Here is a 15,000-nt window from a genome sequence, read left to right on the forward strand (position 1 = left end):
GTGATTAGAATGGGGGAAATATCCACTTGAAGTCCACTGGAGGCTGCAGTAGCTTACTGATGTAGGGCCCTAATTGAAATGACTGGCAAACGGCCAAGTCTAAGGTCTAACTTAAACTAATTAGATAACTAGGAAAAATCTACTTGCTACTTGGTAACTTGGTCAATGCTCCCACATGCCACCCACCACTTTAGCTTGAGTTCATGCTTAAGACATGCTTTGCTCATTGCCTGGATTTGTCCGTCATTTAAATCAGGGCCTGAAATGTTTTTGCATAGCAGACCCAATGCACATTCCGATACGAACATGCTGTAATGTCAGTTGCAGTCATCATAGCTTGTAAGAGTCAGCTTGCAAAGGCCAGTCGCTCCAGTGTTGTGTGGTTGATAGTTAGTCCATTTGTATTACAGTAAAGGAGGTTCTAATCTCCTGTCCCTTCCTGCCTTCCTGCCCCTTCCTGCCCTTACCCTCGGTCTGGGTCCACCACGATGGCCCGCGGTTCACTCAGGTCGCTGTCAATTAGAACTTTGCGCTTTGCTCCGTTGGCTGTTGCCACGGAGATGGATCTGTCGCCGGAGTCTGTCCAGTAGAGGTTGTGCTGGACCCAGTCCAAAGCCAGGCCCTCTGGAGAGTGCAGGGACGAGTCTATCAGCGTCAGCTGCCGAGAGGGGTCGCTGGCCTCGTGGATGTAGGCGCTGCGGTCACACACACACACACACACGCGCACACACACACAGATACACAAACAACCACAGATTGCTCAGCAATTCAATGACAGCAATCCATAACTCAAGCCAGAGACCAGCAGCTAATAATGTATCTCTGCAGTCCTCTTGTCATGGTAGAAACTGAGAAAGATCGAGAACCTGATTTGAACTTAGAGAATGGAGCCCTTTTCTGCATTCCCAGTGGTCACCTCAGGTCTCCACACATACAGAGTGCGAAAAGGACAATCAGCCAAAAGGACTTTAAGCTCACACAGGCTAATGACTTTGCACTTTCACTCTATGGACTGGCAGAGGCTGAATATTTTAATAGCAATCACTATTTCATTTTTACAAACCCAGGGAGGTCTCTATTATTAGGAGTAAGTGTCCCCAATTAATGCAATCTCCTGAGCTCAAGGATCAAATTGGATAAGAAGGACAATTTGACAATTAGTACATTTAACTGCCCTGGATGACATGTGCAATTCCAGAGAAGATGAAGTATCAAACAACTATGGGTCCATACAATACAATCCCAATACTGGCTTCATCAGATTCTGAAGAAGCCTCAGTACACACATCTGGTCAATTCAATTGTTGATGCAGCAGGAGATACAAAAGCAACTTTGTTTCACTATCATTTGAACCATCAGCCATTTCCAAACACAGGCCACGGACAAAAGCTCAGCGTCTGTGGCTACTAATGCCTGTGATGGGCAGCAGCACTGGGACAGCACCGGAGGGTACCTGTAGATCCTCCGGTGGAAGCGGTCACACCAGAACATCCGGTTGGAGGCCACGTCCACGTCCAGGGCAACGGCGTTCTTCTGCGTGGGCACCACCTGGGTGTAGTCTCTCTTCACAAGATCGATGCGCCGGATCTCGTGGCGGTTGGTAAACATCAGATATGGACTCTTCCCTGTCGAAAAGAACACGCAACACAGTCAGTCGGGCCCTCTTAATGTACTCTGTTAGAACGTTTCTGTTTTTCTTAAACTTGAGTTTCTTAAACTTGAGTACACGAAGGCCAAAGTGCATGTGTGCTGACACAGTCAAATACAAATACATGAAGTGCAAGGCAATAAGTTCTGGCATGTACCAGCCTTAGAGCCATGAAGCATGACAGCACTGCTCACAGTGTCACAGGTTCTCAGTGTTAGCGAGAGAAAGTGGACTCCAGTGTAGTGTTAAGGGGGAGCTGACAAGCCCTCCGATTTACTGTCCTCATATGAACATGCTGGCCTCCGTAATGACTCACATTACTCAGTTGGTCTGCTCCACTCTCTCTGCCCGATCTGTGGCTGTCTGCTCTGCTCTGCTCTACGCCGTGCTGCCTGCCACCCATCCCAGCTCTCCCTGCAGTAAATGACATCCGGCCGCCCACCCGCCGCTAAATACGACCACTTTAGCGGAGCCGTAATATCATTAAGGCAGCAGATATTGTAGCTGCGGGCACTGCTTCAATCAGCATGTCTGGCTCGTCCCTGCCTAAATGAACAGAGTGTCCAATTTAATCTTGGCATGGATTCTTTTCTTTTTTTACCTTTGTCTTTTTAACTCTGTCCCCGAGGCAGGCATTGTGCTCTCACTGGAGAAGAGGCAGGAGGGGGAGTGAATACTCTCTCTCTCTCTTTTACAGTCAGCATGTGTTAGGCATGATTACGCTACTGTGGGCTCGAAACACACCACCACACACACTCACACAAACACTCACACCCACGGATGAGTGGGATGAGCATGGACAGTGAGGCGAAGTCTGCAAAGAGCCCGTAGAGAGGTTATGGAAGGGGCAGAGAGGGCGGCACACGTGTTGTGCACACTTGGCAAATTGAGATTTACGTAATGCTAAGAATCTGGGTCTCAAGCTCGGGTTCAGTTACAGACTGGACTTCTGAAGTTCAGGGTGGTGTGCGTGAGTGCGCACCGAGATGTGACATTCGCTATGCTCTCTGCTCTCTCAGTTGTTGCCGTGGAAACATGTGCCAGATGTTTGGCTGGTGCACTGACGGCGTCTCACCTTCGGCTTTGCAGGTCTTGCTGACGGGGTCCATCTCGTAGCCCAGGTGACACTCGCACTTGAAGTCCCCTTTGAGGTTGACGCAGATCTGGCTACAGGCGTCTGGGTTCTCACACTCATCGATATCTGACCAGGGGAGGACGGGCGGAAATGAGATCATAAGTAGGAGCATCAATGAGTGTTTGACAAAATTATTTGCAGCTCTGAAATAAAACATCTATCACACAATAGACTTTCCCATGTAAATAGAACAATCAATGGTCCTTGAAACTAGCTAAACAACGCAGTCAAGCATTGATTACCAAAGGCTGAATAGCAGAGATCCATATTGTTCCACAATGTTTGTTAGCATCTGTACAGAACAGGTCATTCGGTGGGACTCACCTCCACACGTTCTCTTGTCCAGCAGCTTGTACCCTGCTGGGCACCGGCATTCGAAGCCAATGGGCCTGTCCACACAGACGTGCGAGCAGCCCCCGTTGTTGAGCTGGCACTCGTTCAAGCCTGAAGGGGCGAAGGCAGATCAGAGGGATCACTACTCTGAGGAGCGCAAACTTCAGTCAACCGTCAAAGCCTTCAATCAGCTCTCAGTCCTGAGACTGACACTTGATTAAGCTGGACGTCTGGAGCAACATTTGTTTGACATGTATGCTTGTTTTTAAGGTCAGATTTCATTCGCCAACTTGAATAGCAGAAGTAATAGTAGTGATTTATGACAAAGTGACAAGTTAGTTAAAATCAAACTCATTTAGATGTCTATCAATTAATCAAATGTTAATTCAGTAACATATGCTAATGCATAATAGATTCATTTTTGACATGCCTTTACAAAAGACATACCACTGCCAGAAATAGTACACTATAAAACCAGCTAACCAGAAAGACTAGCGCTTGCATGTAAGTGAAAGGTATCAAAAGCCAGACATTTGTTAAAATGAAAGCCCCTATTCAAAGGAAAGTGCCCAAGTGTATACGTGTGTGTGTGAATGTGTGTATGTGTATACGTGTGTGTGAATGTGTGTATGTGTATACGTGTGTGAGAATGTGTGCATATGTATACGTGTGTGAGAATGTGTGCATATGTATACGTGTGTGAGAATGTGTGCATGTGTATATGTGTGTGTGTTGAAAGTAATTGTGGTGAATAATTACTTAATATTAATCTTAGACTGGCAAACTTCAGGAAAACCTCAGGAATCAAGTTTATTCTGTTATAAGCAGAGAGGGTACAAAAAAATGGTCTATGGTCTATGTAGGCCTAGCCCAGGCCATGGCACAAGGCCATGGCCTCTGTTGGATCACCCTCTCTCTCTCAGTTCTCCATAGTCTAAGTCCAAGTCTAAATCCAAATCTGACAAACATTGCAGTTTAGTTACTTTTAAATGCTTTAAACAAAGAAGAAAATGGCGCCAAAACAAGCCCACATGGTTGGCTCTCCACTTGGCATCAGACACACCTACTCACACCCACTTCACACCTATCTGAATAGCATGAGGAGAGATATCTTATATATCAGAAATATCACTTATAGAATGTTCCAAACATTCTCACAATCAAATCATTACAATCCTTGTACTGAGACTATCACAATGAAATGACATGAATACATTTACATTTCATGACACATGGATACATTATATCAAGGTAACATCCTTTGTCATGTATACCTGATAGCCCTTGAACCACTACATTAGCATTTGATTGGGGGAGGGGAGGGTGTCTTTGTTTTAAACCAAGAAGGGCCACATGGCAATTAAATTATTAATAATTTTAACCGTAAAATTATTGCTATCAGTGTGAATGTGTGTATGTGTATACGTGTGTGTGAATGTGTGCATATGTATACGTGTGTGAGAGTGTGTGCATATGTATACGTGTGTTAGTGTGTGCATATGTATACGTGTGTGTGAGAATGTGTGCATATGTATACGTGTGTGTGAATGTGTGTGTGTGTATACATGTGTGAGTGTGTGTATGCATATGTATACGTGTGTGAGTGTGTATGCTTGGTTTTTGCAAAGCGAACATCTTGTGACTTTGGGGTTGGCTGAACAGCTGGAGGAGCCAAGTGGTCCGTGAAGCTTTTAATGAGAAGGAATGGAAGCTGACGCCACCAGCCAAATATGAGGAGGAGGCTCACAAGGCAAGGAGCGAGACACCGGGAGACCTTGGCCAATCAGGATGCCATGTGATGAGGATGATGCAGGGCGACGGGTGGTCTCTGTGATTTGACTAAAATGAGAGAGCTACAGACAATTTGACCAGCAACTCCTTTAAATCCTGTCGAATTTCCTTTCTGGGACTTGTTGATTAAGCTGAATTGTGCCGACACCTGCTCTCCGACTCTCCACTCCTACTTCAGCCTACCCCTCTGAACACGCACATGAAGATGCCCTCGCTCTTTCATTTCCTGCTCACACACACTCCCACAGAAACACACACACACACACACACACACCCACACACACACACACACACACACACACACAACACACACACACACACACACACACACACACACACACACACACACACACACACACACAGACACACACACACACACACACACACACACAAACACACAACACACACACACATACACACACACACACACACACACACACACACACACACACACACACACACACACACACACACACACCCACACACACACACAGGGTGTTTCGTCTATCTCTCCGGGTGGGGTCTCTTTGCTCTCGGGTAATCTCAGAGAGAGCAGCCCGAGGCTTCCAGGTCTTCTAATTAAAGGGTGGCTTGACCAGGACCAGGGGAAAGAACAATTAGGCCACACACCGCCCTGCTTTCGCCCGCCACCATATGTCAGACCCACATCACAGCAGATTAACGGAGCAGAAGGAATCACAGGAGAGGAGTAATCGTCTTAGAAGAGTTCAAACGAAGATATGCATAATTCCTTCTGAGAAAAGAGTGCGTATCCAAGTATCCATCCACGGGGGGGGGTAATCTGAGATTCCAGGTAAGTTTCTTGCCAACTTGAATAAATGTATGCACACTCCATTTCTGAGATATCACTGTGATGGATGAGTGTGGGTGAATGCATATCGGCAAAAAATGCAGAAAAAAAAGACTGACTGGACTGGACTCTCAGACTTTTTAACTTTTAAAATAACAACTCCATGGACCATAAGATGAAGACTACAACTTTCAGCAATTAATCATGACAGAACGATTCATAATTCATAAGCACAAATAGCTTCATCAAGGCGAGATGGAAACTGGGCCAGTACAAAAAACTCCAGACCAAAACAGCGGCACTCTCCACAGCAGTGTGCATGAGATGAGCTCCATCAGGGGCGAACTAGTACCAAGATGATCAAACCATCAAACCACGACGCCAGCGCCAGTGATCAAACCGTGAACAGCAGGAGCGGCCGCAGAGCCTAGAAAGGCTTCTCTGGATATAATACAGGCTGCAGTCCAGTAATCATGGGTCATCATGAATAATGGCAGTCGCAATTGAAATAGGAACAAAAGCTAGGGGCACATATTCTTACCGCACTCTTTCTTGGGCTCGTCTGAGCGATCCTTGCAGTCACGGGCGCCGTCGCATACTTTGTCACTGTCGATGCACTCGCCGTTTTTGCACAGGAACTTATGAGGGCCTTCACATTTGGTCGCTGCAGGATGAACAGTGGAGAAATGTGAACACCAACATTAGCCAAGACCAGGAGGAGAGGCGGACAGACACAGAGGACACAGGCAGGAGTTAGGAAGGGCAAATTCCTGTTTGATTTTTTTTCTAATTACTTTTTCATCTGATGTATCTATGGGGCTTGAAGATAAACCTGAATTTTCTCCAAGTGGAAATTAATCCAATAATCCTTTATCTGGTAATTAACTGTCTAGTGTGTGTAACCCACACAGTGACATACATATACACACACGTACACACAATAACCCACAAACATAGAATGGCACACAAACACACACAGTGTGCATGTAGATGTGCATAGAGAATAAAGAGGTACAAGGTAACACACACACACACACACAAACACACACACACACACCTACACACACACACACACACACAATTACCATTGACACAGCCAGCCTCGTCGCTGTGGTCAGGACAGTTGTGCACCTTGTTGCACTGTTTGGTACCGTGGATGCATGAGCCATCTCCACACTGGAACTCATCGGGCCGACACGTTAGCACCGCTGCAACACACACACACACACACACACACACACACACACACACACACACACACACACACACACACACACACACACACACACACACACACACACACACAGTCAGACACAGGAGTTCCACCGCCATTTACACACATCACATCACCAAAGCAACCCTCACACTGTCCGCCAGGTTAAGTCCATCTCCTCCAATGGTCATTCCTTCCTCCAACTTCCCTTCAATCTCCCTTCTCTGTTCAATAAATGCAATGAATTTGACGCAACAGAGGAAAATAAGGGTTCCAATGCGCTCTGATGGTATGTTGAGGCACTACTGTCTCAAATAAGGAAAATGATCAAAGAGGCTTTTCAAATCGAGGGTATGCTACAATAGGATTGCAGAAAGTCTGCTCTGCTGTAAGACTGCAGTTCTGTGCTGACAGGTGTAAAAATAGAGATGCAGCTGAAGAATATCTGAGCTGGAGGCAGCCCCCACACAACAGTTTTCTTGCATGGTTAAAAATAAAATCACACAAAAATTACACAAAATAGATTCATAGTTATATTTTTGTCATCAAAACTGTCTTTTCATCAACAATTTAATGTCTCATCTCCATAAGTACAAACACATATGTATTTACAGAAAACACACATTAACACACACATACATTACAAGCACATGCACACACACACACACATACCAAGATACAAACACATAGACACTCAAGCACTGTCACACACAGGCAGAATTTTCACATTATTGTTCCCCTCGGTCCCTATCAGGTGGTTGGAGAAAAAAATATTCTGTAAAAGCTGGAAATATGATTTAATTGTATTTGTGTGTGTTTGTGTGTGTGTGTATGTGTGTGTGTGTGTTTAAGGGCATCCGTGGTGGTGTTGCTGACCATAAAGAGGCAGAGAGGAGTGGAGGAGATTACACCACCCACTGCTCGCGCCTCTCAGCCCCAGAGCAATCGCACATCTCCCATCAGATTACCAGCTCTATCGCACACTCTTAACAAAGGAGCACTTACTTTGATGTGCGGGGAGATTCAACTGAGGCTGTTTGTCAGAATCTCAGCTGGAAGTCATACATTCACACAGGGGGTTAAAGTCACAGTAAAACCGGCAGACTCGGAGAAAAACAACGAAGGGTCTTCTCTGACCGATCATGGGAGCCAGATTTACACAGATACTGGAGTGATGGTGACTGCTTTGTTGTTCTGGCGCTCTTGTCATGGTAGCTCACATTACAGTGTCCTTCTGATGAATATGCTGATGTGGTGATTGTGAATAATCACCAGATGAAGAGTGCGGAGGGTGGCTGAGGGCTCGAAGGCCAGGGCTATCACAGCGCCATGATCAGTCGGAGTCCTGCTGAGCTCAGCAGCCGCCCGCAGTCAAGGGCTACTCGCAGCTCAAGGACATGCGCCGGTTGCCTAGCAACCTGTGGTCGCCTGTGTGCAGCGCTGGCAAAGATCCCCCCCGCCTACCATCCCACCTTCCCCCCCACACACACACACACACATACACTCACACCTCCCCTCTGGAGTGACATCCGAATAGACCTTTGGACAGCTGTGATGCTGGATGTGAAGAGAAAGAGGGATTGGAAAAGGAGGAGGAGGAAGAGGTGGAGGAAGAGAAGAAGGAGAGGTGGAGGAGGAGGAGGAGGAGGAAGAGGTGGAGGAGGAGGAGGAGGAGAGGGGTAGGTGGGGACAGGCTGGTCTGATGTGCGGAGAATTAAGGGCATGTGCGGGCTCGACAAAAGGGGTCACAAATCAGACCGGCCATCTTCTCCAGGCGCTCGGGGGGAGAGGGCAGCCCCGCCGCTAGCGGTGCGTTGAGAGCCGGCTGCTGTGGAAGGTGATGTGATGTCACCATGTGATGGCATCATAATTAAAATCAGGAGCTCTCTAGGTCAGGGACTATTTCCCCACCAGAGCCCCACAGGCCGCCGCAGTGTTTTATGTGAAAACTGTTGTTTACCACACACGCTTTACCCAGGGAAAAGCACACACACACACACACACACTCACACACACACACGCACTCACACACACACACACTCACACACATACACACACACACACACACACACACACACACACACACTCTCACACACACACACACACACACACACACACACACACACACACACACACACACACACACACATACATACACACACACACACACACACACTGCCTCGCCAGATTTAAGCGGAAATCTACAGGGGTGTTATTATTCATAGATTGTATCTATAAATGTGTACGTGTGGGAGTGTATAACCAAGGAGAATGTTCCACCTGGCATGCTAGCGTGCCCAGAAAGCTAATGCAGGGCCCATGGGCTGACACATCCATGGCGTGGGACTGGGACTGGAAGGCAGCTGTCTCCGCAGCGCAGGGAGAATTTCACCTGTCTGCACGAGCAAGACTGCTGTCCTGTTTGTCTGCTTCTCATTACAGTGATCCAGCCTGGCTGGGATCAATGTTGTGCACACAGACATACTTCAGCTCCTTAATCTGCACCAAAATACTTCAAGAATATATTGCTGTATTAAAGTATTGGTGTCTGTAGGTTCACACAAATGTATTACAATCCAGCCCAAAGCTGATAACAGATTTCCATGTTTTTAGTCAGTACTGTAATATCCTACTACAAATGTGGATAAAGCTGCTTTGAAGTTGAAATGTAAATTGACTGCTTGCTGATCGGGTAGGCAGCCCTAGAAGCCCTGATCGGCTGGTGTAAAAAATTCAGCAGCTGCGCAATTATTCTGTCCACTACCCACGTAAAACAGAGCCCACAGAGAAATACCACAGAGGTGAGAGCTCTGAGAACTCTAAGTGCCTTTAATTATAAGTCTAAGTACCTCCAATTATATTGAAAAGCTAGGGGCAGAATCCATATAAGTGCATGGCTTCATTTTGACTGCATTTATTTGCACCTTTCTCTTACCCTGCAAATCCAGAGTTCTCGCGAGAGCACAATGGAATTGTCTCTGCGAGACACTCTGGCAAAGAGCAATGATGCACGTTACTTTTACCCCAACACTCCGGGAAACCAGCTAAACTGATGAAGACAGCACTGCAACGTTGGAGGACAGTACACATTGGTCGTAGTGTTATCGAAGTATGAGTATGAGTAATCATACTCATTAGTAATCATGGTCTAGTGTTATCCAATTGCGTGCAGTGAGATTTTTAAAAGCATGCTTGTTGCTGCTCATGCTGAGGCTGGCCATTACATTGTTCTTTGCCAGACCCTTAATCTTTCTAGATTATCAGGGTCTGGATTTTCCAGGCTATATCTCTCTGTACTTAACCCTCAAAATCACAAGGGGATATTATTGAGCTGAATGGTGCGGTCAGTTGAAAAAACAAACAGGGTCTGTGTAAAAGTGAATCGCAACTGACCTATTCAGGTGAGCCAGGCCATATAGGGTGCAACCAAAACTACCAGAACCCATAACCACCTAAGCCCAACTAAGCAAACGCATGTAACATTCTTGTCCACAGCGATACACCTCACGAAAACAGAACCTGACAGGAGACGCACAAACAGACGAGCTCCACTCACGGCAGTCTGCCTCGTCCGACTTGTCCTTGCAGTCGGGGTCTCTGTCGCATCTCCAGGCTGGCCGGATGCACTCGCCACTGCCGCAGCGGAACTCTCCAGGCGAGCACTCTAGCTTGCGGGCTGGTGGGGGTGCGGGGGGTCGCCCCCCCCCCTCCGCCCCTCCTCCTTTTCCCCCTCCTGCAGCTCCGCAGCGCTGGGGCCACTCGTCGGAGCCGTCGGAGCAGTCGGGGTCACCGTCGCAGCTCCAGGGCTGCGGCACACACTCGGAGCTGTTGCAGCGGAACTCGTGCGGGCCGCAGGTGGGTGGTGCACACTTGGCCTCGTCGCTGCCATCGCCGCAGTCGTCGTCCCCGTCACACACGTAGGGCAGCGCCAGGCACCTGCGGTTGTGGCACTGGAACTCACCAGTGGGGCAGGCGCGGGCATCTTTGTGGCCAAACACACACAGACACAGACACAGACACAGAAAAGAATACATGAAAGACTGAACACATATTACGCACATGTACAGACTGATTTCCACTGGAGCTTTACCTCATCTTAACTTTAACATTCACAATATACAGTCACATACAATAATTTACACAGACACTCAAGTTAGCACACACACACACACACACACACACACACACACACACACACACACACACACACACACACACACACACACACACACACACACACAGAGGTGGTGACCCACAGCACTACATAGGCCTTAAGCAATACAATGCAGTTCTTATACCTTAAAATGGTGGCTTCGACCTCATTTTGAAGCCACACTGACAATAAAGGGAATGGAGTCTCTAATATTGCCGGTGCATGTCTGGGATGCCTGGAATTGTACCATGTAATGCTGTTGTAGTGGGTAGGAACATAACCCTTTTCATCGGTTAGTAATGAATTGGGCAGCAATTAGGCGCCCAAATCATGCTACTTTAAAGGTGACCTGTGTAAGAATTGAGGTGAAAATATCCAAAAAAATGAGCTACACGCATCAAAAGAATGAGAAGAAATAGGGGTTTTAAAATAAATTTAAAATAAATGACATCATAAAATGACAAGGTATAGTGCTGCAGAGATATCAACCTGAATTAGCATGCTAAATTACTAGCCACAGCCCGACAGGTGTCATAATACCAGTTCCGGCCATGGTAGGCGGTATGCGGGCAACATAACTGCCAGCCAAACTGCAATAGATGTTTCTTGATTGTTACTCTAGGGTAGACCAACTCACTTTCTGGAGGTATACTGCCCCCATCTTTTATGGAATGTGGAGTATGAATTGATTTTTTTGGCGGACATTACACATGACACCTCGTGACTTTTCCAAGCGACCTCAAGTTGACAGCTGCAGGGACATATCTGCATCTCAGGCCTGTCTGAAGGGTCCTCATCACCTCTAGGGCAAGACTGACTTCTTCTCAGTGCAGAAAAACAAACATATGGAGCATAGCACTCAGGGTGGACAAAATAGTACTATGCACCTTGGATCATCTGAGAGTTTGTTCATATTGTGTGTTCATACTAAACTGTTTGCTGACATGGGTATATAACACAGTCTTTCACAAGGAGAAATCCACAACAAATTATGTTTTATCAAAAAATCAATTTATCACAATGCTGGGTCACTGGGTGTCAAAAGGAATGACACCCAGTGACCCAGCATTGTGGGGGAATGGTCAATATTCTATAGTAGCTGGTTGTGGTGGATACAGCTTCTGTTTAAATGTGAATTCCATTCTACCATAGGGCTTTAGATCAGTTTGTAATTTCAAAATTGTGCTAAAGAGAAAACAGATGGAAATTATCCCTTACTGAGGTAGACACGCAATCATTAAATAGCTATACTGTTATTTTTTGGACAATCATACATGTAAGAAACTACTTTGCCAGGCTCAAAATACTATTACCTAGAAGCGACAACATGGGAAAAAATTCAAATCCAAATTCAAAATTTGTCTGCAACTTCAAAATCGGTCCTAATAGTGCAGTCTGGACACACTTTAAGCCTTTAAAGAAAGAAAGAAAGAAAGAACGTTTTGATATTTTGTTGCCATTATGATAATTGCTGCACCCTCTTTAATACTGCTATTTCATAGCACAAGTGGAAGTTCTTTCAGCACAAGAACTACCTTGTGCTCAGTGGCCCGCTCCAAAACCACGGGAGATGAGACCGCCGAGAGCTTAGCGGCCATGCTAGCTGAGTCCTCTCATCCAGTCTCTGTGCCCTGTAGTCCCACTCCTACAGCGGCCCTGACTTCCATCAAAACATCCCCAGGAGGACACAAGTGCAGACAGACTCAGACAGATCAATTCAACAGGACTTTAAGATTTTCCCCCACTTCAGGTAACTTCTTATGCTGTACTGCTGATGCACCTGGATGCTGCTAGCTGTAAAGAAAGAGCAGAGGCTCCAAATGGCTAATTATCTATAATGGCCTGTGTGCGTCACATCTACAGCTTGTCATCAGATGGTCAATAAAAAATGCTTTCCATTCTCCCCGGCTGATTCTCCAGCTCCTGTGTATGAAAAGCGTGAACCATGGCCCATGCTGATGGCATATTATTATTCCTGTAGGCGAGAGTCGCTAATGACAAAGTCTGTCCATTTTCTAAGAGAAGTAACAACCTTGCCACAGCATGGAATGAAGAGCAAGGCCAGAAATGGGAGAGCATGGCCCTGTGGATGTTTCCCACAATTTTAGATAAGGTTCCAGAATGTTCTACTCCAACGAAGTTAAGCGTTTAATAAGTTTTCTTTATCTCCACATCAGCAGTATAAGGTACAGTATGTCTTCCCAGCCTTGACAAGTGTTCATGAGAAAATAAGAGACTCGAGCTTGATGCAATCACGCTGCAAAAGCACTGAAAAGCAGAGGCAGATTCTCAATATGATGGGCCTGAGGCAATAGATTAGCCTAGATTAGTTTTAGATTATGCTGCATGGGAAGAGGATATTACAATCAGAATCCCTGCTCCAAATCATCCATTTTTTTTCTACAGTACTTTTATTATTAATTGGACCCTAGTGGTACTCATATACCATTTGGGCATGCAAGTGTGCCAAAAACAAGAAACATATCACGGCACAAACAACAAAAAAGGCATTCTGTTTTTAGAAATCAATATTTAACATTCTCCTTTTTCCACTGCTATGAGTCATCTCTTCAAATACATTTTCCCCATCACAACAAGCACATAATTTAAATTATTCACTACTCATGCTGCACATTACGCACTGGGAACAACCATTAGCAAAACAATTAGCAAACTGAAACAAGCCTGACCACTTCTACTTCTCTCTACTTTTTTGTTTGTTTGTTTCCTACACAATACACTTACAAAATGGATTATGTGATTATGTGTAATGCCTCCGCCTGTAGGTCTCCGCTCTCTAGTGGACTGAGCTGCCTGCGTGCGTGTGAGAGCAGTGGGATGCTCTGGAGTAGAAGCGAGGAGCGGAGCGGAACGCATCCCGTCTGACCCATTTCCCTGGTAACCTGGCTGCTGTGATGTGTGGGGCAGTGATGAGTAGGGATGGGCTGCTGGCTCTGGGCAGCCCAGAGGGGAAGGCTGTGACTGGACACTCCACTCCTCTTAGCTTCTCATGGTAGCCAAATCTGCCGCTTGGGACCCACAAGACGACCCCCGACAGGAATGGGTGAAGGTTCCCAGAGTGTCTGCTTCTGTGTGTGTGTGTGTGTGTGTGTTTGTGTGTATTTGTGTGTGTGTGTGTGTGTGTCAGGATGAATCTGCTCGTGTTTACTGTCATTGTGAGTAATATGCCCTCTGCTCTATCTTGAGTGTGTGGATTTGTTGCTTGACGGTGCACTTAGTGGCTGATTAAACATAAAAGAGAGCGTTCTCTTTACTTCATTTGCCAATGTCTAGGAAGCTCTCCAACTAATTAAAATAATCAGTGCTGACATGTAAGTTCTATCAGTAGAGGCATCTCAACAGCTGACCTTTTCGTTGTAAGACTACAGACTGGGACTAATATTTCAATGGCTGTTGATTTAACTGTCTGAATTAAACCCTTCAACCAAACAAGAGGTGGGGCAGAAACAAAGGAGAATGATTGCCAACATTTTGTGTCTCTAATTCTTTTGGATTTGCATAATGTGAATAGAGCCCTCATTCCTAACTGTACTGTGTGTGTGTGTGTGTGTGTGTGTGTGTGTGTGTGTGTCTGATTCCCTGTGTGAGTATGAATGAGGGAGAGAGACAACACGGACATGTTCTTCACACACACACATGACCCGGCCCTTCTGAGCTCTCTCAGCTGCGGCGTATGGAGGCAAGTGAGCGGCAGAGGAAGAGTGCTGATTGGCTGAACACTTCTTCGGGGAGCTCCCATCCTCATGTTAATCAGGTGCTCTGGCGAGGCCCATGCATTATTCAGCATGCAGACGACTCAATTAACCCGACTTTACTGAACTGCGCGCTTCCAGCTTTAAGCTGCTGATTAGCAAGCCAGTGAGAGCATAGAGCCAAAGTGACGCGAAACTTCGC

General features: G+C 46.2%; 1 protein-coding gene across 3 annotated transcripts in view; it reads right to left on the minus strand.

Moving 5' to 3' along the window:
- LOC125305632 (low-density lipoprotein receptor-related protein 8-like) overlaps positions 1–15,000 on the minus strand; it is a 48,275-nt gene that overhangs the window by 11,189 nt on the left and 22,086 nt on the right. For all 3 annotated transcript variants that reach the window (XM_048260537.1, XM_048260528.1, XM_048260541.1), the window contains exons 5-11: positions 10,489–10,914; positions 6,805–6,927; positions 6,261–6,383; positions 3,109–3,228; positions 2,725–2,850; positions 1,455–1,626; positions 468–695 (exon numbers count right to left, since the gene is read on the minus strand). In XM_048260537.1, the coding sequence (XP_048116494.1) occupies positions 468–695; positions 1,455–1,626; positions 2,725–2,850; positions 3,109–3,228; positions 6,261–6,383; positions 6,805–6,927; positions 10,489–10,914 (1,318 nt within the window). The remainder of the gene's footprint in view (positions 1–467; positions 696–1,454; positions 1,627–2,724; positions 2,851–3,108; positions 3,229–6,260; positions 6,384–6,804; positions 6,928–10,488; positions 10,915–15,000) is intronic.

Source organism: Alosa alosa, chromosome 1 (assembly GCF_017589495.1).
Source record: "Alosa alosa isolate M-15738 ecotype Scorff River chromosome 1, AALO_Geno_1.1, whole genome shotgun sequence".
Lineage (NCBI taxonomy): Eukaryota > Metazoa > Chordata > Actinopteri > Clupeiformes > Clupeidae > Alosa > Alosa alosa.